Below are 25220 nucleotides of genomic sequence, written 5' to 3'. Positions count from 1 at the left end.
AGAAAGCTGTTTTGGTGATTACATCGCCTACAAACAGCCCTATTTCTAAACAATAGAAAATGATAGCAACTTACTACTTGGCGGATTTGTAAAGAGGGCGAATTGATCTTTCCATACGTATATGGAAGTTGGTATATTCACAGTAGAATGAATAGATATTCTATTTATTATACTAAGAAGTCGTTTATCTCAAAATGTCTATGCAAAAAGGCTGTTTTGATAGCAAAACAATCTTTATAAAGTTGCCATTTACTAGACTATAGAACAAGATACAGATTTTCTAGTTTGATGTATCGGAAAGAGCGCGAGCAGGCCTTTCCAGTCATATGGGTGTGGTGTGCAATACACTCTACAGACGATGCGTAATCGTCCCCCAAAATGAGTGAAAAATCCGGCAGTAGAGACTTAGAGCCAGATTTAAGGGGGCTGAGAAAGAGTTAAAGTGGATGGTAGATACAGATAAAAAAATATATATATATCTGTCACAGATATATATATATATATATATTTTATCTGTGACAGATATCTTTTTTATCTGTATCTACCATCCACTTCAATGGAAAAATATCTGGAGAAAGAGATTTTTTTATCTGTTAACTGGCCCAGTGGGAATGGGCCATTAGTCTGGTTTGAATGGGAAAATATGGAGATGACTGACATCATAGATGTCTGACGTCATAGATCACACAGGACTGACACAGTATGCCCATATACAGGCTTAATATTGATGACATCAGGGATCTCCATATAATAGGCATAAAAGGGACATGGACTGACAGATCTCCATGTATGGCCATTCATTTATTAGTGAATTCATTTTCTCCATTGACTTGAATGGGGACAATTCAAATGGTTAGACGGAATTCATGTGTAAGTGTGACTCGCGGCACGGCAACCACACTTGCAATGTCCAATTCAATGTATCAACATAGCATACAAATACAAACACAATAATATGTTCAGAAGAGATGGGGACATTACATTGACTCCCCCGTGGTCCTGATAGATTTATATACAGTATAGCCTACATGTTATAATGAAACCAGCGTTACACATCCATCCTAACGGATGGTGTGTCAGGGCAATTCCACACATTTTGGTGGCAGAGCAGTAGAATGTTTGTTCTAAATGTGGGCGGCTTGAGGGCAGTGGCGTCAGTTCAGAAAAAGCTAAGGTATGACATGACTGGTGTCGAAGGCACGCGTGCAAGACACCAGTCATGTTGCCATACCTTAAGAAGTACAATCTATTTCCCCCCGTTTCTACGGTTTCTTGGGCTGGATATGGCAGCCTGGAATGGTTGTTCAAGTGCAGCTAAACTTGGCACGTGCCACAATACCTTGTTAAAGTGACCATTTTGTAACATTTTGTAGTTATTTTACTGTAATTTAAGAACATAATACAGATAGACAAAGAGACATTTGTGGATTTATATTTAAAGGTAACTTTTATTTTCCCCCGTGAACCCAGGGAATGGCAGCTGCATACCCCTGCCATACCGAATTGACGCCCCTGTGTGAGGGCACTGAGGGCAGTGTCTCTTTGACCGTCTAGAACCCACTGTAGATTCTAGCTGAGATGGAAGTGGGGGAAGGCAGGACATCTGCTGTGTTTTTCTGCTACAACAAAGTGGAGTAGTTCAAATGACTTTTTTTCTATTGATTACTCACACCATGGAGACTTGAGTTCTATAATATCTTTTGGTATTTGTTGCATTCCAAAGCAATGAGTAGAAAACACAGTAGTCGTGCTGCCTCCCCCACTTCCATCTCACTTCCATTTCACCTACAGTACTCTGCAGCAGGTCTATCATTGGTGGGCAACATTGATGATGGAGAGGGACACTATATTTCCACACACACTCCAGAGGGCCACATGTCATATCATCGTTATCGGGTGGAAACCTTGTATGTCCAAAACCGTTTGTTTTGTATTTATCATTTTAAAATTGAGTTAAACTAGTGAAAACAGCTGATCTACAAGCACACAACGCCTCGCACTGCGAGGCGTTGTGTGATCTGCTGTTTTCACTACTTTTGTGCGACTGCCTTGTATAACGAAAGCAGGACTTTGCTTTGCGAATAAAACGTTCACATTTGAAACTTGGAGATACAAGGTTTCTGCCCGACAGTGACGATATACTGTCTGGAATTTGTCTCGTATTTGAACCTTTTGAGCGGTGGTCACACCGTCTCCTCAGAGTGACTTTGTCCGTGGCCATGTTGGTCCGTAGCATGAGCTGCAATACCGCTGGTGACCAAGTGGCGCTGTTGTGTCACTACACACACGCACACACATGCATGCACGCACGCACGTGACCCTGAAATGAACTGCTAAACACACACAGACACGCGCGCACACACACACGCACCACCACCACAACTACTCACTTCAAACTTGGTTTGATTTTATCTAAATGAATGCCCTACTCCGTCACACCAACGTACACTGTAGTTGAAATAGCCGATCTACAAGCTGCTCAAGCTGTTAGGAGGAAACATTAGAACATTGTGGGAGCCAACATGTCTGCCTTGAAAGGACAACTTTGCTCTAAATAACATCTAGGCTTGTTTTCCTACTTATATCCATCCCAAATAACTGTCCATGGGGTCTAATAGGCAGAGATGCCCCTGTCGTCCAGTTTCCCCAGCAGACCCCAGCATTTCATAAGCATATTACTACTTAACGGAGTAGTTCACCCCAAAAATGATATGATTTCTTTTGATTCCGGGGAATCAATGGGGGTAAATAGCAATACATTTTGCGACAAATACAAAAACAAAAAAAAATCACACCCAATGTGAAGTGAGCAGTGGTTGTGCATGCATAATGTCTTCAATTGGTAATTGGTGATGTAATACGGCTACACACACACACATTGCTATGGCAAACGCTGAGGAAAACACATTGCTATGGCAAAACGCTGAGGAAAAGGACTAGGATATAGGTCTAGGATGTAATTGGTGATATAATATGGCTACACACACACATATTGCTATGGCAAAACGCTGAGGAAAACACATTGCTATGGCAAAATGCTGAGGAAAAGTGGCTACAGACACACGCACAGCCACTCTATGCTATGGAGCGGTTTACCACCGCTCAAAAATTACAGAACTCCATGGCATGAGTACTCAATAGGAAAAAACAACTTAATTTTGGGTAGACTTATGGGCTCCATGCTAGGAGGGCTGGGTTCAGCTGGGGGAAACTGGACGACATTTCTACCTAATAGACTCCATGGACAGTCATTTGGGATCGATAGAAAGTAGGAGAACGAGCCTAGACGTTATTTAGTGTTGAGTTGTCCTTTAACCCATTTAGGCCTAGCATTATTGAATGCTTTAACCAGTGAAAAATAGCAGATCTACAAGCTTGTAGATCTGCTATTTTTGAAAAAATGTGTGCAAATCTTTGAATATACCTATGTATTTTTAAAGCGAACGTTTTTAACTCAAATTTCGCTTCTGGGGGTCCCTGGAACTAGATATTTTGAGAGGGGGTCCGTGGCCAAATAAATATCATTTTGGGGGTCCTTCACATGAAAAAAGTATGAGAACCATTGACATAGTAGTCTCTCAAGAACAGACTAACTGAGCTCCAGTCGAGTGAAAAGGACCTTTTCTTTGACAATGGCTGGCCAGATTGCTGACATAGAAAGATGTTTTTTTTTTTCATTTTTCAAAAGACACTTATAGAATGGGGTCAAAATTCAAATTTTCAAGATTTTTCAAAAATAGCAAATCTCTAAGCTTGCAGCGCGGCACTATGATGATACACTATAATGTGTACAATGTGTTGGTGAAGACCTTATGTGCTACCTAGCACGAAGAGGATTAAGTAGTAAGTAAGTAATAATGTGTACCCATTCTGAGTGGGTTAAGACGAGCAATTAGCTCCACAAATGTGTCTGACATTTCCTCCAGACGCGATTACTGTACGACAATGCTCTGAGAATCTGAGTGTGTGTGTGTGTGTGTGTCAGGGACGTGCAGAGAATGATAGAGAGGCAGGGGCTGACATTTATAAAAGGGCCTTTTGGTGGAAAATATCCAAAATAGCCGTCCTCCAAGATTGGAGGTCGGCTATTTTTGGTGCTTGATATCACACTGAACTAAGCAAAATCAAGTGAATACTGGAGATGTGGCGTAACGGCATGGATTTCTACACAGAGAGGACAATTCTTTCAACATAAGTTCAGGAGAGTTTGGACCAAGCAATTCTCTTGAATGCTGCCTTCAGGCATGGAAAGAGTGCCTGACACTCAGCCCGTTTCACTCCATTATTCAGTCTGAGGTCGCTCCCACCCAGGGCGATTGCTGGGATGGGCGTTGCCAAAGAGGCAGTCTTCTGCGATTGGTTCACCGTCTGACCAACACGTAGTGTTGTTATGTGTGGCTGGCTCGTGGCTAGCCTGTTGCTTGCTAACCAAAGAAACGGGAGGCTCTCTCCATTCCGACATGTCGCCACTCCGAAATTGACTTCTTATTGTCGGAGTGGCGACACTCCCATAGGGGTTAGATTTAGGGTTAGGGTTAGAGATAGGGTTAGTGTCGGAATGGAGACATGTCGGAAAGGAGACATGTCGGAGTGGAGAGATGCACTCCAAACAAACAGCAGGAATAGGAGCACAACAAATTAGTAATCAAACACAACATAACATGTCTGCTACTGATGTTTCATAGCGAGATCGATACGATCGCATTTTACCCAATTTACCGCATTTTACCGCGATGCGATGTGTGCGGTCCCGTCTGGCGGCGGCGAATTGCACATGAGTTCTGGGAAATCCCCACCCACGCTGATCACAAGACGCTGATTCACGACGCTGATTCGCCGTACGGATTTTCGAACGAGGAAAGAGTCTTCAATGAGAGCAATTCTAGACCCCTGAATCGCCAAAACAAAAATTTAAAGGGGTATGGCTAGCGATTCAGGGTCTGGAACTAGGCTATGGAAATAGGGCATTTGCAATTCTTTCACCATATGGTAAAAACTGCATTCATGGTCTGGAGAGGGCACTTTTTACAGACGGGTAAAAGGGCAGGGGCTCAAGCCCCCTTTGATCGCGACCGTAGGTCGCATTTACTACCAAAACCTCCACCGGCTGTCTGTCTGTCTCTCCGTCACACGTCACACGTCACACGTCACACGTCACACTTTTGCCCTGCTCATATCTCCACAACCGTTGCCCCCATCCATGCCAAATTTTGCACACACACTCCTTACCTGCCAATCTACAACCTCCAAGGACCCCCGGAGCTTCAGGGACCCCCAGGTCCCTGGGGGACCCCCAGGTGTAAAAAATGACCAAATGTGCAAAAATGACCAAATGACCACCCCAACGGGGCTGCTCACGGGGAATTCCTGGGGACCACCCACTCCTGGTGCTCCAGAACGGATGCAAAAGTGGTGGCGCCCCCAGTGGAGGACCCCCTCCACTGCAGCTCACATAAAATGCCGTAACTCGGGCTAGGAGCGTCCGGGAGAGCCGGGGCCGGTACCTATTCGTCCGCCAAGGCAACGCGGAGACCCCACCCCTCATTTCTCACATGGCCCTCTTCTAGCGCCACCTTCAGGCCGATTTTTAAAACACATTTTTGGACACTGCTCCTACAGTTTTTGCCCTAAAATCACGCAAATCGCTACACAGTATGTCTACACTCATCCCATCAACATGAATCTATCCCATATAGCGCCACCTTCAGGCCCATTTTTAAAAACACATTTTTGGACACTGCTCCTACAGATTTTGCCCTAAAATCACGAAAATCACTACACAGCATGTCTACACTCATGTCATCAACATGGAGCAGGAAGATTTTGGAAAAACACATTTTTGCCCTATTTGTGGAGATAAGCGACCTACGGTCTTACTGGTCTCCCTTTTGACACTGTGTGTGTGTGTGTGTGTGTGTGTGTGTGTGTGTGTGTGTGTGTGTGTGTGTGTGTGTGTGTGTGTGTGTGTGTGTGTTCTGTGCAGGTGTGTAACAGCAACAGGAACTGTCACTGTAACGGAGGCTGGGCTCCTCCGTTCTGTGACCAGCCTGGCCTGGGAGGCAGCGTGGACAGTGGACCCGTGCAGTACCACAGTGAGTACACACACACACACACCTACACACACACACACCCTGGGAGGCAGTGTGGACAGTGGACCTGTGCAGTACCACAGTGACACACACACACACACACACACACACACACACACACACACACACACACACACACACACATGCATGCATGCACGCACTAGGGCATTCACTGAATATTCGAATATTTGAATATCAAAGTTGCTACTCAACGTTCTTCACCGAAGTCGAATACATTCTTTTTTAATTTTTTTATTTCGCTCTTTTTTTTAAATAAATATTATTTCTTCATGGTTTATACAGCTTGGCTAGATAGGAAGTCATTAGAATGAGTTGTCAATGCCCCTGGTGGATGAATTGGTTAATGCTCTATACTGATGTCATGCGTCACGTTTTGTCTCCCGGAACTAATTACCCGGAATTGCCGGACTATAAGCCGCAGCTTTTTTCCCATGTTTTGAACCCTGTGGCTTATACAAAGGTGCGGCTTATATAGAGATCTTTACAGCTAACGGCCAGTTAGTTAGTTTTACAATTGTCTTTAACAAGGATTTATATATAGATTATTACAGCTAACGGCACTCTAGTGGGAAGCAGGAAGGACATCTGCGGCTTATAGTCAGGTGCGGCTTATATATGTAAACATTTGTTTTTTTTTCTAAATTTAGCTGGTGCGGCTTATATTCAGGTGCGGCTTATAGTCCAGCAATTAACATCGGCCAACCGGCAAACTCCATGTCATGATGGAGGAAGAGCCAGCTAATACAACTATCACTACTAGACTGAGAATTGTTCATTTTTGTTGGAAGAAAAAAAATGTATATATATTTCCTGTCGAATATTCAACTATTCGAATACTTTGAGGTCGAATAATTTGAATACTAAAAATCACTATTTGTGAATGCCCTAACACACACACACACACACACACACACACACACACACGCACAGACACACACACACACACACACACACACACGCACAGACACACACACACACACACACACACACACACACACACACACACACACGCACAGACACACACACACACACACACACACACACACACACACACACACACACACACACACACACACACACACACACACACACACACATACACGTAAACACACAGCTCTCTAATCTTCTAGTCACAGTGTGTCCTTGAAGCCAGCATATCGTACACATCTCAGAGCTCTGACGGACCCAGGAGGATCTTGTAAAAAGAGACAGAAAATGTATTAAGTTGTATTTATTGCGGAGCTGCAACCTCCCAGGACAGATGATGCAGAATTATATTCACTTTATGAGCCAGTAACCAAGGCTGAGCTGTGGAGCAAACATTTTAGTACTTTTCCTTTTGGTACTTTTAAATATTACTAGTCCTTACCCGTTCAAAGATATGAGCTCCGAAATGATGTGCAGTGTGTGGGTTATGGGGTGTGCACTGTGCACACAGTATATGAGGGATGGAAAGTAACTTTCTGGTGCTTGCATGATAATATGTAGGGGCATCAATGTAAGAAATACCCGTTTCGTTTAATGGCTACAGAGATACTGTGTACCGATCTACATGACAACATCTGAAAGAGGGCCAGCCAACACCCCCCCCCCCCCCCCCCGCCCACCCACACACACACACACACACACACACACACACACACACACACACACACACACACACACACACACACACACACACAGAGCTGGTTAAACATGTTGCCCCATGCTAGATGCAGAATAGATATGCCTCATGCTAGATGCAGAATAGATAGTAGTTACACCATAAAAATGCTAATATACAGCATATGATTTGTGAAAGTGACAAACGGGCTTCACAGTTATGTCAGGTGTGTTCATATGCTAATGGTGATGCGATTTCAGATCAATTGCTCCAGCCACTGAGGAGAAACGCTGTGACAGACAGACAGACAGACAGACAGACAGACAGACAGACAGACAGACAGACACTCACTCAGACAGACATTCGCAAAATTATAGTATAGATTTGATACCAAATTACCAATACTTTTGTACTTTTATTCAAGTAGGTTTTGAATTCTGGACTTTTACATGCAACAGAGTATTTCTACTTTACAGTATTGATACTTTTACTTCAGTAAGAAATGTGAGTACTTTTCCACCCCTGTCCCTGTGTGTGTGACCATGTGATCTCACTAGTATAGTACCAGTAAGACTCCCTAATCGGGAGATAAGCGACCGTCAGGTCCCATCGTGACTTTAGAGCAAAATGTGTTGGAGCAGTGTCCAAAAATGTGTTTGAAACAATCATCCTGAGGGTGGCGCTATGTGGGACAGATCCATGTTCATGACGTGAGTGTAGACATATTGTGTACCGATTTGCGTGATTTTAGGGCAAAATGTGTAGGAGCAGTGTCCAAAAATGTGTTTGAAACAATCGGCCTGATGGTGGCGCTATACGGGACAGAACCATGTTGAAGACATGAGTGTAGACCAAGTGTGTACCGATTTGCGTGATTTTAGGGCAAAATTTGTAGGAGCAGTGTCCAAAAATGAGTTTTGCAAGAATCGGCCTCATGGTGGCGCTAGAAGAGGGTCATGTGAGAATTGATGGGAGATATGAGAAGGGCAAAAGTGTGCCGTGTGACTGACAGACTGACGGACGGACGGACGGACGGACGGACAGCCGGTGGAGGTTTTGATAGTAACTGCAACCTGACGGTCGCAAAAACACTGTCCCTGTGTGTGTGTGTGTGTGTGTGTGTGTGTGTGTGTGTGTGTGTGTGTGTGTGTGTGTGTGTGTGTGTGTGTGTGTGTGTGTGTGTGTGTGTGTGTGTGTGTGTGTGTGTGTGTGTGTGTGTGTGTGTGTGACCATGTGTTCTCACTAGTATAGTAAAACACTGTGTCCATGCTGCTCTCAGGTCAGGTGGGTGTGGTCCTGGGTCTGCTGCTAACCTTCCTGCTGGTGCTGCCTGCCGTGCTGACGCTCTTCTACTGCCTGAAGACCAAGAGCTCCTACCTCCACCGCTGGCTCGCCCAGAGAGACAAGAAGCAGCAGAACAACAGGTAAGTTACACTCTCACAGAGGGACAAGAAGCAGCAGAACAACAGGTAAGTTACACTCTCCCAGAGAGACAAGAACCATCAGGACAACAGGTAAGTTACAGAACAACAGGTAGGCTACAGGTAGCTCTCACAGAGAGACAAGAACCATCAGGACAACAGGTAAGTTACAGCCTTATAGGAGGCTCTCACAGAGAGACAACAGAACAACAGGTAAGTTACACTCTCCCGAGAGACAAGAACACGCAGAACAACAGGTAAGTTACAGCCTTATAGGAGGCTCTCACATAGAGACAAGAACCATCAGGACAACAGGTAAGTTACAGCCTTATAGGAGGCTCTCACATAGAGACAAGAACCATCAGGACAACAGGTAAGTTACAGCCTTATAGAAGGCTGTCACATAGAGACAAGAAGCATCAGGACAACAGGTAAGTTACAGCCTTATAGGAGGCTATCACATAGAGACAAGAAGCATCAGGACAACAGGTAAGTTACAGCCTTATAGGAGGCTCTCACAGAGAGACAACAGAACAACAGGTAAGTTACACTCTCCCGAGAGACAAGAACACGCAGAACAACAGGTAAGTTACAGGTAGCTCTCACAGAGAGACAACAGAACAACAGGTACGCTACAGGTATCTCTCATAGAGACACACGCACCAGCAGGACAACAGGTAAGTTACAGATGAACAGAACAAGCTGAACAAGGGGGCACGGTAGCAAAAGGGCCTTTCTGTGTGGAGTTTGCATGTTCTCCCCGTGTCCCCAAGGGTAGGTACGCTCGGGGCCGGATCTCCCCATAGGCAAGGGGGGGCATTGCCCCCCTAAATGCCCTGTCTGCCCCACCAAACAAGATGGCATGAAAAAATAAAATATGTATATATTTCTTTCTTTTTTTCTTTTCTTTTTTATATTATGCTACAGCTGTCGCACCACCAAAACCAACACCATTTCATTATATATACATTTTAAAAACTCCGATCGCCAATGCCATCTCTCTCCCTCTCTGCACCTCAAAATAAGTAAAACAAATAATTATGTTCCAGGCCAGCAGCTCCGCCCCCGATATGCGTTGAATGCGTAGTAGGGAACAGCAGTCAGTCTCGTCTCGACAGACAAGTACACGCACCACTTCTGGTTGCCAACTAACTTCAGTTTTGTCCAGCGCATTAAGGAACTAATCGAGAGAAGGAACAGTTTGTTTTTTAGTTGTGCTTGCAGCTTGTTTCACTTTAACATCTGGCTCTTTCGGTCAATATGCGTCGATTTCTGGTTTCTAAACCTCGCGACGCGAGTAGCACTGCTGCTACGGCTCCAGTCAGTCCAGAGGCAGGCTCCGAGCCGTCGTCGACTCGGGGTACAGCTGCTCCTCGACCCGACCCAAACCCTAACCCCCAATTGAGTTCCACAAGCACGGCAACACAAGCTGAAAGCGTCGCCGATCGCAACGCAGCAGCGGCCGCCGATAGCAGCACGCAGGTAGACCTGCTGCTCCTCGACCCGACCCATTGAGTTCCACAACCACCGCAACACAGCCTGAAAGCTTCGCCGTACACGACGCAGCAGTGGCCGCTGCTAACAGCACTTGGTTGAGCACAACAGCACCATCACAGCCCGCTAATCTTGTGTTTCCAAACGTCATTTTGGCAAGACAGCACGCGCATTCAGCCCGGGCTGGTACCGTGGAAGACCATGGCTGGAATATTCAGTGAAGTTAGATGCGTGCTTTTGTTTTCCTTGTCGCAAATTTGGAGGAAATAATGACAGGGATTTGGTTTTCACCAAACAAGGGTTTAATAATTGGAAAACTGCATTGGAGAAAGACAAGGGATTCACAAAACACGAATCTAGTCTATGTCACGTGAAAAATGCCAACGCCTGGTCTGAAATGATAAAAAGAGAATCTACATTGAAAATCTCCTAGGGCCAACCCAAATAGAAAAAAATAGGTACTACATTAAAATCATAGGAGAAGTAGTTCAGTTCCTTGTAGTTAATGAACTCCCACTTCGTGGCACTCTGGAAAGTTCACATGATGAACAAGAATTGGAATTCTCTGCAGGACTCTTCTTAAAAATGGTTGAATACTCTGGCAAAGGACCCCAAATGTAATGAAATTAACAAAAACATCCCAGAATTTGCAAAATACAAATCTCACAACATCCAAAATGAAATAATTGATACACTAGCAAAAATGGTTTTAAATAAGGTAAAATATAAATATAACAAAGCAGATCATGCTGGGTTTTGCATTAAAAGTGATGGAACTAGGGATAAATATGATACTATAGATGATAAATATGATACTGGATGGATAGATTGATACACTGATATGACACTAGATAGATGATAAATATGATACTGGATGGATAGTTTGATACACTGATATGAGACTAGATGGATGATAGATATGATACTGGATAGATTGATACACTGATATGAGACTAGATGGATGATAGATATGATACTGGATAGATTGATACACTGATATGAGACTAGATGGATGATAGATATGATACTGGATGGATCTATCCATCCAGTATCTAGTCTCGTGTCATATCAGTGTCAGTATCTAAGTCTCAGTATCTAGTCTAGTGTCATGACACTAGATAGATAGATAGATAGATTTTCAGGGTAGAGGACAGACAAAAGGCAACACCTGTATTGTGTTATAGGTATAAGTGTGCCAAAATGCATAGGTTTTTATGCATTTCTGGCGTTATGACCCCCTAAAAAGGTTGCCCCCCTGGCATTTCCTCTCGCCCCACCTACTACTAGAGCTTACATCCGGCCCTGGGTACGCTCACAAAAAACATGCAGTAATCCTGGTTTCTATACTGCCCCCCCCTGGCCAGCCAGCCGGGGCTCCCCAGGCATGGCAGAGGGAGAGCAGAAACCAAGATTACAGCTTGGCACTGAGGTATGGAGAGTATTGATTATGTTCAAGCCTCCAGGACCAGATTGAAGAAAAAGTTGACAAGTGACAAACTCTGGTCCTGAATGGGCAAGCGTGCTTGACCAATGGGGCTTGACACACCACGGCTATGGTCTGTGACACATAAAACCCACTAATGTTAATGCTTATAGGCTCACTATGAGCATTTAAACCCACACAGAGTGTGAATGCTTATTTATAGGCTGTAGTCATCCTTCTGGCTGGAGGAGAACAATGCACTGGATGAGTGAGCTTTAATTGAAACTTAATGAAACTTAATTGAACTGGTAATTGATTGAGCCATACAAGTGTCAATAGCTTGTTAGTCAATGAAAGCATCAAAGACTACGACCTGTTTGATGTCTGTAATTAGAGTGGAGGAGGGGATGTGTTTGTATACACACCGACTCACCTGATTGACTGAATGGTTCTGAACCAGGCCAACACCCACCACGTGCCCCAAGCCTGCAGCCCTGATTGGCTAGCCCTTTCATCGGGCTAGTGGTAAAAGCTTATTTAATGTGAAGGGCCAGACTTCACTACAACACCACTGCCGCCAGGGGGTGGTGTTGAGTGCAGTCTGGTTTATTAACCAGGCAAAGAGGGAGGGGCCCAAACTGTAGCCTGGGTGCCAGCCTGCTCGCTCCGTTCCACGATTTGTTTTGTCTCTCTGCAACACAGTCTGGAAAGCCTCCTATCTCCAAGGGGAGGCGGGACATAGAAAGCGGCTGGAACATCACCGCGGCTTCCGATTGGTCTGTGGTGCGGGGCGGGACAAATACACCAGCGTGTATTGGCTGGCTGATGATGTAGCTATACCCTAACCCTACTCTGATTCGTAGGAACAACATCCAATCAGCAACGACGTTGAAATAGGAGTCAACTGAATCATTTCCAGGCTGTGATGCGGAGAGACAAAACAAATCGTGGAACGGAGCGAGCGGGCGTGCAAACAGGCTGTCCCTGAAATAAAATAATTACCTGCTTGTAAAAAATGTATTAATAAAAGCTTTCCCTCTCTCTCTCTCTCTCTCTCTCTCTCTCTCTCTCTAGACTTGAGAGCTCTGTGGAGAAAGAGAAGAACGGTCATTTGAATCCTGCCTTCCACCTCAAGGTGGTTGGTCCCATCAACAAAGCCAGCAGCAGCCATAAGGGGGTGAGTGCAGAGCCCTGTGTGTGTGTGTGTGTGTGTTAGGGTATTCACAAAATATTCGAATATCAAAATCACTATTCGACGTTGTTCACCGAGTCAAATATTCGTAGATCTGCTATTTTCACAATGTTCGCCTCTTGCTTACTTAATATTTGACAGTTTGGCCAGTCCTGTCGAATATTCGACTATTTGAATACTTTGAGGTCGAATAATCCGAATACTAAAAATCACTATTCGTGAATGCCCTATTGTGTGTGTGTCTGCACATTTCTAAAGTGACAGTTTAAGGACGTTTTAATACCTCTAAAATGACAAATTAAACATTGGCCAAATTGTCAAATATTATAGAGGCAGAAAGGTATAATTTCCATATCGGTGCATCCCTACATGAGACTGTAGCTTTTTCTATGCAAACACATTCTTCCATCAATCAATCCAAGCAGCTCCCTCACGGCAGCAAAGAGGTGTAGAATGGGTACACGTTATTGTGTATCATTATTTTATGCTTTAACTATTGAAAAATAGCAGATCTACAAGCTCGCAGCGCGGCACTCGGTGCCGCGCTGTGAGCTTGTAGATCTGCTATTTTTCACTGGTTAAAGCATTCAATAATCCCAGGCCTAAATGGGTTGTTACACAGCCTATTGACTGGAGTATCACAACACTTAGTTGAGGTGATGTCCCTCCTCTTGTGTCATCAGCTCCCTCACAGCAGCAAAGAGGTGTTGCCCCTCCGCCCCGCCCCTCCTCCCGGCACCGCCGCCGGTGCCGCCGCCTCCCAGCCGGTCAACGTGGTGCGCCCGCTGCGTGCCGCCCCGCCGCCCCAGCGGGACCCCTGCAGGGCCAACCCGCCCCGCCCGCCGCTGCCGGGCAGCAAGCCCCCCGCCGGGCCGCCCAGGACCCCTCCCACTGTCGTCGCCGCCGCCCAGCCGCAGAGACTCACCCCGCCCAGGAAACCCCTCCCACTGAACCCCGCCCGCTCCCCACTGGTAAGACTGACCTCGCCTCACCAGGCTTTCGGGGGGAAAGCCTGGTGTTCGTTCACAACAGGCCGTTTGGTTTCCGTCTAACGCGCGGAAACCACTAGAAGAAGCGGCGTCGCTTTGATTTGGTTCCCTCCGTTTGTTTCCCCAATCCCTATTAAAACGCTCGAGTAGCCTAGTGTAGTCTTGCCAGTCGCTAACAGTTGGACTAAAAGATGCACATACAAAACGATTTTTTCAAAAGCAAAACTACTCCGCATCAAGGAGTTTATTAGGTAGGACCTAAAAGTATGTTCTTGAGCGCAGGCGAATATTTTAGATTAAAACTGTTTCCGGTGGATAGTTCCGGCAAATTGTAGTCCTTTGAGTACTACAACATGACAAGTTGTGGTTTCCGCTCCAGACTGGATTTACAAACCCGAAAAGTGAAGTGATCCCAGACTAGGTAAGACCGCTCCTCCCACCCAACCCCGCCCGCTCCCCACTAAGACTGCTCCTCCCAGGGACGTGCTGGGCCCCTGATTCAGCCCGGGAAAAAGAGTTGTAGAGGCCCTCATTGCGCGCTATAGAGAGAGATCTCTCTCTATAGCGCTGCTGCTACTCAAAGATTTGTGACAAAGTGACAAGCCAGTGGGCCAATTACATGAGTTATATTTCGTCGTTGTCGGGTGGAAACCTTGTATGTCCAAAACCGTTTGTTTTGTATTTATAATTTAAAAAATGATTTAAACTAGTGAAAACAGCCGATCTACAAGCACACAACGCCTCGAGGTGCGAGGCGTTGTGTGCTTGTAGATCTGCTGTTTTCACGACTTTTGTGCGACGGCCTTGTCTGATGAAGCAGGGCTTTGTTTTGCAAATTTGAAACTTGGAGATACAAGGTTTTCTGCTTAGCACCAGTGGTGTAAAAAGTACTCACATGTTGTTGGGCCAATGCTACTGGGACGCAAGCCAGGGGTCTGATCTAGGGATGGAGACGATATGAAAATGTCATATCATGATGATTGTGACAAATGAAATCGCGATATTATCGCGATAATCAAAGTCCATTATCCTGGGGCTGAACGTTTGCCAAAAATGTACCGCTCTACAAGCTCACAACGCGTCGCGTTGTGAGCTTGTAGATCGGCTATTTTTGGGCAAAGAGATTTGGTAGATAGTGAAAAAAAGACTATCAAGTACGTATATTATAAGTACGTTTTACCAATTATAGAGGGTTTAAATGGTAACGGATATGCAGCTTGGCATGAAATGAAAGGTGAATTGATCCTGGGCCGAGGAAGAAATGCCACTTCAAACTTTTCAAATCATCCATGGTGGCGCTATAACAGGCCGCCTGGCCTGGTGGAGACCTGTGCTCGGAAGAGCACTGCTTCTAATTTATTTTCTTTTTATTTTGTTCATACAAGCTATGATGATTGCCTGTCCGTCTCTCTCACTAACCATCTATTTGTCTTGTCTTGTCCGTCCCTCTCTGTGCGTGTCTGTGTGTGTGTGCGTGTGTGTGCATGTGCGCGTGCGTGCGTGCGTCCGTGTGTGTGTGCGTGTGTGTGTAGCTGGTGTCAGAGCAGCGCTCCAGGCCCTCTCCGTCTCCACCTCAGAGGCCACTCCCCCTCAGCCCGGTCAGAGGGGGCGGGGCCACGGCGCGGGACCCCCCCGCCCGCGGCGGTGGTCTGCTGGTCATGATGCCCCCGGCCGTGGGCCCCAAGCCGGTGGGCAAAGTGGGCAGCTTCCCCCCTCTGACAGTCACCAGGTACCAACCTTCACCCCCGCTGTTCCCCCTTGCTGCTACCAGAAAAGTATTATGCTACAACTTGACTGTATTACCTAAATAAACATTGTCATAATAGTCCAGTTTAATATGTCCAAACATGAAAGGTTCGTTCACATTTTCGGGGGATTTTGAAAACTATATATTTTTGGATACTTCAGAGTATAACTAAAACTGAAATTCCATGATTCCATTTGCAAAATCCCTAGGGGAATTTTTTACAGCTTCTGAAAGTGTGTGTGTCTCATTCACTTACTATACACTATACTATAAAGGAAAAGTATCGTGGGGGCTGTATCGTGGGGGCTGTTTTTAGCCCAAGGAATGTTTTTCATGCAGTAAACATGATTTCAATCGTGATTTTGCATGTTTCACCCCCATACAACCCCATCTTTCAAACATGGCAGCCATCTTTGTTTACATAACATGTAAAACATAATGGCTGCTATCTCATGAATGCCTGAACGGATTTCCAATCGGATTTCTTTTGTTTGAAAGCTGTGAACGGCGTGCACACACGCATGATCTGTGCATGGGCGTGCATGATCCGTGCACTATAAATTACATGGAAGTCTATGGAGACTTCTGGCGGTGAAACCTGAAAGACGGCATATTCAAATTGGCAGTGGATGAGTTAATCTATGGTCCCATGTCTGTTAAAATTGATGATACAATAGCGCATGCCGTAGGAGGGGTGTGGCTAGCTTGATTGACAAGCTGCCAACCAATAGCATGTATTGAATAGCATGTATTGAACTCTCTCTCAACTAAGGGGTCCTTGGACCGTAAATGTTGAAGTCTACGGTGGGGTGGTAACAGTGTGTTTACAACATGTCTTTGTCTCCCCCTGCAGGCCGATCCCGGGAGCCAAACCAAACACAGCCTCGTCACCGTAAATGACCTCCTCTCTTCTTCTCCTCCTCCTCCTCTTCTCCTCCTCTTCTCCTCCTCCTCCCAGTAGAGGAGGAGGAGGAGGAGTAGCCAGACAGCCTATTTGCACTAAAGAGACCTCGGCAGGGGGAGGGACGGTGGTGCACAGAGCAGTCCATCAGAGGGAACCAAGGCATTCTCACTCCCAAGTCCTGCTGGGTGACTTTAGCCATACTCATAACACCTGTAGAGGTCGCTAATATTCGGACGGTAAGTCTCTACAGGAGTTATAAAGGGAGAGAGTCAGAACGCTCTTGATGGTTGAGCTCCAACGTCCATATTCGGCTCAAAACTTACATGTACGAATGAATAAGGTGCTCACCGCATCATCGAAACAGCTTTCTATCTACCGATGAGCCCACTCGTCGGCATGTGATAGTCCACATGTTTCCAGTAAATTAATGTTTACTAAAACTTCTCAGAGTCTCGACGCTTTCCTTGTTCTTGGGTAAAAATGGCCGAACATATCACGTGACGTTGATCGCCGCCGCTATTCGCTCATACTAGGACATGACGTTTTTGTATGCGGAAGTATTCCAACGTTCTGTAGTTCTGAAGGCGGAAGCATTCCGACGAGGAAACGCGAGTCTCGGAGAAGTTTGAGTAAACATTAATTTATTGGAAACATATGGACTAACACGTGCCGACGAGTGGGCTCATCGGTAGATAGAAAGCTGTTTCGACGAAGCGGTGAGCACCTTATTGATTTGTACATGTATGTTTTGAGCCGAATATGGACGTTGGAGCTCAACCATCAAGAGCCTTCTGACTCTCCCTTATAACTCCTGTAGAGACGTACCGTCCGAATATTAGCGACCTCTAGAGGTGTTATGATTTAGGGCTAGGGTGACTTTTGGGGTCGGACGTCCCCAAAAAGTCAAGCGTCTGACCGGAAAGGAGGACAAAAACGGCAAGATGTTGACTATGAGTTACCATTCTGTCCCTATCAGTCACACGTTGACTATAGAAGGGATGTGAGTTGGGATTCTGTTCCTATCAGGACATTAACTCGCTGAGTCGGCTGAAGGGGACTTCGGGCAAGGCTCGGCACGATCGACTCACTCGCCTTATGGCTCGCTCGTTAGGCTCCTCTCGTGGCTCAAACACTTCTGGCATTCCCGGAGACCAGCACCAGATGACTGGTTTTCCGCGTCCAGCCGAAACGTTTGAGGTTTGGACGCGTATGTCCCGAGAAGAAGTCACCATATGCCTTTTGGGAAGTGAGAGTGTGTTGGAGGAACAGGTTGACCCTCCAGGAGAGAGAAGAAGGAAAGAAAAAAAAAACACCTCATTTATACTCTGTAGTACGAGGGTGTTGGGTGTTGTCACGGTGCCAACATGTTGAAGATAACAACGGCTATCGCGGTGCCAACATGGAATATCAGTCCATCTATATCAGTGGTTCTCAACCTTTTTAAGCCGCAACCCCCAAAATAGTCATATTTTAACTGGGCCCCCCCCCCCCCCCCCCCCCCACCCTGACGAGCACTAAGAGTCGAGGCATTACATTTTGTACCATTGTAAAAATAGCAGATCTACATGCTCACAACGCCTCGCAATTTCTGCCTCTAATATTTGACAATTTGCCCAATGTTTAATTGGTCATTTTAGAGGTATTAAAGTCCTCAAAGGAGTCATTCAGACCAAAACACATATAGGGTTAAATCTGACTTTTATCATACCCCTGCTTTAGTCGATAGCTGCCCCTGTTGCTAGATCGTGTGGGCACTCTCATAACTAACACGGTGGATTGTCCTCAGGCGAGTGTGGTTATTTCTTTAGCTTCAAAGTTAGTATTTTTTTATTGGATTGTGTTTACACAACGTCCTGAGACCAACCACACCGCTGTTTTGACCTCACAGAGGCACCCTTACTTGTTGCACAATCATCTGTGGAACCCTGCTGGGGGTCCCGACCCACAGGTTGAGAACCACTGATCTAAAACGACCTCCACCTTGACTCCGCCCTCCCAGCGCACGACGCCGACATCACCATGACAACCACCTTGTTGTCGTTGCACTGAGGCCTTGAAGACTGGGGGGAGGGGGGGGGGGACGCTGTCACGTGACATGATGACACTGTGGTTACATGTGGCGTGTTTCCTAAACCCACCAGGATTGAGTTAAGACCCGCCTCCTCTCGATAATCTTAAGTATGAAAGTGCGCATGAACGTTAGTGCTGCTCGCTCAAATGCAAAGTACCTACTACCTACTGATCCATTACAATAATACACGCAGCATAATACGCCCAAAGCCATATCCAAACTATAACAATTTAACTGATAATCAGTAAGAGTTCTTATTTTGAGCACAGTAGTGACAAATTAATAGCTTTCTCAGTAAGTTTTTCTCTTTAGCAAAGTTACAAAGTTTTCCATTTTTTGAGCACAGTACAAAGTAAGTTTCTTTTTGTTTTCTTTTTTAGCACAGTTTATTTTGAGCACTGTAGTGACAAATTAATAGCTGTGCATTGTGCAAATGCCGGCTTTTCTCAAGTACAAATTAATTTTAAGATCGTCTTTGCGTCTCAGATTTTATCCACCCTCCATGTGTCTGGCAAGGATTTCAACCACTCCTGGAAGTCCTCGCGTTTCCGTGAGGCGAGTCTTAACTCAAGAAAGAAAAAACACGCGGTCACATGACATGATGACACTGTGGTCACATGACGTGATGACACTGTGGGTCAGGTGTTTTTTGTACTTTTATTGAACCTTTTTATAGTAATTATTCTTGTTGTGTTTACAGTATTTGCTTGTCTTGTTTTTACATGGCGCGACGCCTATGGGAGAGCCGTCCAGGACAGTGTTTCTCAACCTTTTTTCTGCATGGGCACACTTTTCATGTCCCAAGAATCCATGGGCACACCAACATAATACGGGGGTGTAAATATCGTCACTGTCGGGAAGAAACCTTGTATCTCCAAGTTTCAAATTTGTACGTTTCTTCGCAAAGCAAAGCCCTGCTTCATCATACAGCCTTGTATGATGAAGCAGGGCTTTGCTTTGCGAAGAAACGTACAAACAACAGTAGTGAAAACAGCAGATCTACAAGCACACAGCGCCTCGCACCGCGAGGCGTTGTGTGCTTGTAGATCGGCTGTTTTCACTAGTTCAAATCATTTTTAAAATGATAAATAAAATGCTGGCTTTCAAGCAGTTTCAAGGGGCACACTTGACCCTTCTCAGGGGCACACCAAAGGTCCCCAGGCACAGTGGTTGAGAAACACTGGTCTAGGAGAGGGTGTGTGTGTGTGTGTGTGTGTGTGTGTGTGTGTGTGTGTGTGTGTGTGTGTGTGTGTGTGTGTGTGTGTGTGTGTGTGTGTGTGTGTGTGTGTGTGTGTGTGTGTGTGTGTGTGTGTGTGTGTGTGTGTGTGTGTGTGTGTGTGTGTGTGTGTGTGTGTGTGTGCGTGCGTGCGTGCGTGCGTGCGTGCGTGCGTGCGTGCGTGCGTGCGTGCGTGCGTGCGTGCGTGCGTGCGTGCGTGCGTGCGTGCGTGCGTGCGTGCGTGCGTGCGTGCGTGCGTGCGTGCGTGCGTGCGTGCGTGCGTGCGTGCGTGCGTGCGTGCGTGCGTGCGTGCGTGCGTGCGTGCGTGCGTGCGTGCGTGCGTGCGTGCGTGCGTGCGTGCGTGCGTGATGATCTCACAAACCACTTGACAGATCAGTGCCACGTGTTTTTCGTGCACGCTGTCAGTCGGACAAGGAAGAAAATCCCTGAATATTTTCCACATATTTAAAGTTTTTCTTGTTTTTGAATTTGTTTTAAATTGATAAAAAATATATACTGGAAGACAATGGAGGTCAGACTCCGGAAATGTTGCCCAAATATGGAGATGAATAGTTTGATTGATTTGATCGATCCCTTGATGACGATGTCATGGATGTCTGACTTAGGGGTGCAACGGTTCAGTCAGCCCACGATTTGGTTAGTATCTCGGTTTTTGGCTCACGGTTTTTGGCTCACGGTTTCGGTTACGGTTTCGGTACAGTAAAAATTGAAAATGAAAAAATAAAGAATCCAAAATGTTCAGTTAATTTTAAAGATGGGGTGCAAACGTTTGTTTCCCCCCTAAAACATGATATAATCAGTTATTATGATTATACTAGGAGGAAGATTTTCTCCAAAAACGTGTACAGAAAGAGTTGAAATGATGTTTTTATTTGGCCACGCCCCAAAAAATAAAGACATTCGGTTCATTGGGTATGGGACATTCGGTTCGGTATACCGGTTCGGTTCAGTATTGTGGCACCCCTAATATCATGGATCTGTGACATCACAGGTCCACAGAGAAGCCATCGTCAGACCCCGCCTTGTTCTAATCGTTGTTGTTTGTTTACAGCGTGTGTTTGTTCAGTGTCTTTTACCGTTTTTGTGTCAATGTGCCAAAGAGGTGTGGCCTAAACACCCGGGGGTGTGTCCTGATCAAATGCTCTTCAATAAAAAAAAAGCCTTCAGAGTTGAACGTAAGTCTTCAAAAGGATCCATGGCTAATTAGCCTTAATACATTATAATTCTTATTTATTATATAGAAATAGTTATTCTACCACTTTTTGTGGTCACATGTTCAGATACTGGCTTCTGATTGGCTTAAAACAGTGGTAAATCAGTCAACAACCTTGATGGACCCCGCCAACTGTTGTGTTGCAGTTGTAACATTTCCAATAACCTTGCAAGTTACAACATCTTTAATTTATATGGTAGAAGTGGTAGAAAAGCAATTTACCATTCGAGGGTCGTGGGAACACTGAAACAGTGGTAAATCAGCCAACAACCCACTCCCTCTCATGGTAAATGGCTTACATCTTTCGCTCAATAGGGACAACACCCGTTGCAAGTTGATAACGTCATTATGTCCATGTGTGGTCCAACCCTATATGGAATGTATAATATTGCTTTGATGTTCATTGGCTGATTACAATTTACAATTTAGGCATTTAGCAGACGCTTTTAATCCAAAGCGATTTAACAATAAGCTGGTAAAACACGATGATTCTGCCACGCCCGTTCCCTTGGCTGTGGTTTCGCTAGATAGCAAGCAGGTTGGGACAGTGGGAATCTCGATAATCCATTCACATGCCTCACTAATTAGATGACGAGGCATTTGGCTACCTTTTTTTCAGTCAGTTTTGACCAAACACACGACATGGGAAAAGAATCCGAGATAATGTCCATTTTTCTGCAGTCGTAAATGGTAAATGGTGCATTTATATAGCGCTTTTATCCAAAGCGCTTTACATAGATTGTGCATTACATTCACCCATTCAAGCACACATTCATACACCGGTGGCGGAGGAAACCATGCATGGCACCAACCTGCTCACCGGGAGCAATTAGGGGTTCAGAGTCTTGCCCTAGGACTCTTGGACATTAACTCAAGGGGTAGGTGAGTCATTCTAAGAGGAAATGTGGCCTAACCCCAAAAAAATTGATACAAAAGGTTTTTCAATGGATTCTGGTAGCATTGGGCATGCTAAATAACATACTCAAAATCTACCAAAATCTACTTCCCCGAAAGCCGCCATTTTCAAGATGGCGTCCCAGATGGTTGCGGGGAGCTTAAAATGGCTATATCTCGAATGGAAAAAATGTTTCAAAATGCTTTTTCAACTGATTCTGGTACCTCTGGACATGCTTGAGAACATACTAAAGATGTACGAAAAGACACCTTCCAGAAAAGGCTTCATTTTCAAGATGGCGCGTCCATGATGGTTGCTGGTAGCTTATAATGCTTATAACCTGGGATTTATATGTAAAAAATCATAACAATTATGCACTTGGTGACTAGTTTTAGATTGTTGGCATGGTGTTAGGTATGGGCATAAGGCCTTCAAAAAAGATAGCAAACAAGTTGGGCTCACCCCCTAGTGGTCTGTTTGCAATGAATCCAATATTAAATAGGTCAGTATATGGTTGAAACCCCAAATAATTTATGGAAGAGAATTTTCAATGGATTCTCTTACTAGTGGGTATGCTAAATCACATACTAAAAGCTTAGGGGAAAAAAACTACTGGAAATGCATACTTTTCAAGAAGGCACATATTCCCTCCCAATGTATATGCATTTTAAGCTCCCATGGACACCATTGTGAAGATTATGCCTTTTCAATGGTTTGTTTGTCCTAAGCTTTTAGGTTGTTATTTAGCATACCTAATAGTAACAGAATCAATTGAAAAATCTCTTCCATCAATTATTTGGGGTTTCAACCATGTATAGACCTATTTAATAATAGATTAATTTCAAACAGACCACTAGGGGGCTAGCCCAAATTGTTGCAGATGGTTTTTGAAAACCTTATGTCCGTACCCAACACCATGCCAAAAGTCAAAAACGTGTCACCAAGTGCATAATTGTTATGATCTTTTACATATTAAATCCCAGTTTATAGGCATTTAAAGCTCCTGCAGCCATCGTGGACGCCAGTCACACGCCATCTTGAAAATGAAGCCTTTCTGAAAGGAATATTTTCCTCTATTTTTAGTATGCTCTAAAGAATGTCAGAGGTACCAGAATCAGTTGACAAAATATTAGCAAAATCTTTTCTATTCGAGATGTAGCCATTTTAAGCTCCCCATAGTCAACTCGGACGCCATCTTGAAAATGGCGGCTTTTGGGGAGGTAGATTTTGGTAGATTTTGATTATGTTATTTAGCACACCCAATACTACCAGAATCCATTGAAAAACCTTTTGTATCAATTTTTTTGTGGTTAAACCTTAGAATGACTCACCTAGTACAGTAAAAATTGAAAATGAAAAAATAAAGAATCCAAAATGTTCAGTTAATTTTAAAGATGGGGTGCAAACGTTTGTTTCCCCCCTAAAACATGATATAATCAGTTATTATGATTATACTAGGAGGAAGATTTTCTCCAAAAACGTGTACAGAAAGAGTTGAAATGATGTTTTTATTTGGCCACGCCCCAAAAAATAAAGAAATTCGGTTCATTGGGTATGGGACATTCGGTTCGGTATACCGGTTCGGTTCAGTATTGTGGCACCCCTAATATCATGGATCTGTGACATCACAGGTCCACAGAGAAGCCATCGTCAGACCCCGCCTTGTTCTAATCGTTGTTGTTTGTTTACAGCGTGTGTTTGTTCAGTGTCTTTTACCGTTTTTGTGTCAATGTGCCAAAGAGGTGTGGCCTAAACACCCGGGGGTGTGTCCTGATCAAATGCTCTTCAATAAAAAAAAAGCCTTCAGAGTTGAACGTAAGTCTTCAAAAGGATCCATGGCTAATTAGCCTTAATACATTATAATTCTTATTTATTATATAGAAATAGTTATTCTACCACTTTTTGTGGTCACATGTTCAGATACTGGCTTCTGATTGGCTTAAAACAGTGGTAAATCAGTCAACAACCTTGATGGACCCCGCCAACTGTTGTGTTGCAGTTGTAACATTTCCAATAACCTTGCAAGTTACAACATCTTTAATTTATATGTGTCCCAGCACCCCCAGCAGCTAGTCATCTCGGGGACTGTCATTATTCCCTGTAGCCAAAATGTTTTTTTTTTTTTTTTTTGCTCTTTTTTTTTTAATGCCACAACAGCATCTCATAATATCTAGGCTACATTTCACTTAAACGCCAGAGCTTAACTCTGCATGTAAATAAGACTTTTTTAAATTAATGTGAGAGATCGGTACATAATTCTGTTAGTCCTCCCAGTTTATATTAGCTAAAATGCTAACTAGCCAGCCTTTGTTAGCCGTTTGTAGCCAAATGCGGTAATATCGGGACTCCATTACTTAGCGAAGCAACCCACAGTATTTATCCCATTAATTTAATGCCACGTGTGTTCCAAATGAACAATTATTAACCACGTAATGTATGATTTTGTGTATTATTATTTATTATTCTTCCGCCGTTCTTCCGCTGTTTCTTCTTCTACGCTGGTGAAATGATCCGTTCCTGCCTGGAGGCGTCTGTGACGTATGCGTTTGTCTTCTGTGAAGCTCCGGTGCGGAAGCTTCCTTTGTCACTGAGTTAGCTTAGCATTGAATAGATCAGTGTCGTCCTAAACTATCTAATTCTAACGTTCAGGGTGTTTGTTTTTTTGGACAATAAATTGACAGCCAAGAAAACATGGATGGAATGCAATCGTTCACTCGCCGTCGGAAAGTTGACTTTAGAGTAGACTATTCTGGTTGACTGGCTATGAGTGGCTAACGGCTAACGCTAGCTAGCGTTAGCTAGCGCTAGCTGCAGCGCTAGCTGCAGGCTATAAACAAATAAAACGTGACCCAACTCTATTGTTGCTCTCTTCTACAAGCTCACAACGCGAGGCGGTTAAGCCTGTAGATTGTGTTTTATTA

General features: G+C 44.6%; 1 protein-coding gene across 1 annotated transcript in view; it reads left to right on the top strand.

The window, feature by feature from the left end:
- Window positions 1–16891, top strand: part of adam19a (ADAM metallopeptidase domain 19a) — a gene marked incomplete at its 5' end in the record, with an annotated part of 205143 nt that extends 188252 nt beyond the window's left edge. The window contains 6 exons of the mRNA XM_080742331.1: window positions 5984–6092; window positions 8993–9137; window positions 13126–13228; window positions 13927–14214; window positions 15765–15961; window positions 16833–16891. Of these exons, the coding sequence (XP_080598457.1) occupies window positions 5984–6092; window positions 8993–9137; window positions 13126–13228; window positions 13927–14214; window positions 15765–15961; window positions 16833–16875 (885 nt within the window). The 3' untranslated portion in view covers window positions 16876–16891. The remainder of the gene's footprint in view (window positions 1–5983; window positions 6093–8992; window positions 9138–13125; window positions 13229–13926; window positions 14215–15764; window positions 15962–16832) is intronic.
- Window positions 16892–25220: the final 8329 nt, after the last annotated feature.

Source organism: Nannobrachium achirus, assembly GCF_963921795.1.
Source record: "Nannobrachium achirus genome assembly, chromosome: 14".
Classification (NCBI taxonomy): domain Eukaryota; kingdom Metazoa; phylum Chordata; class Actinopteri; order Myctophiformes; family Myctophidae; genus Nannobrachium; species Nannobrachium achirus.
This window is presented reverse-complemented; position numbering and strand designations above follow the sequence as displayed.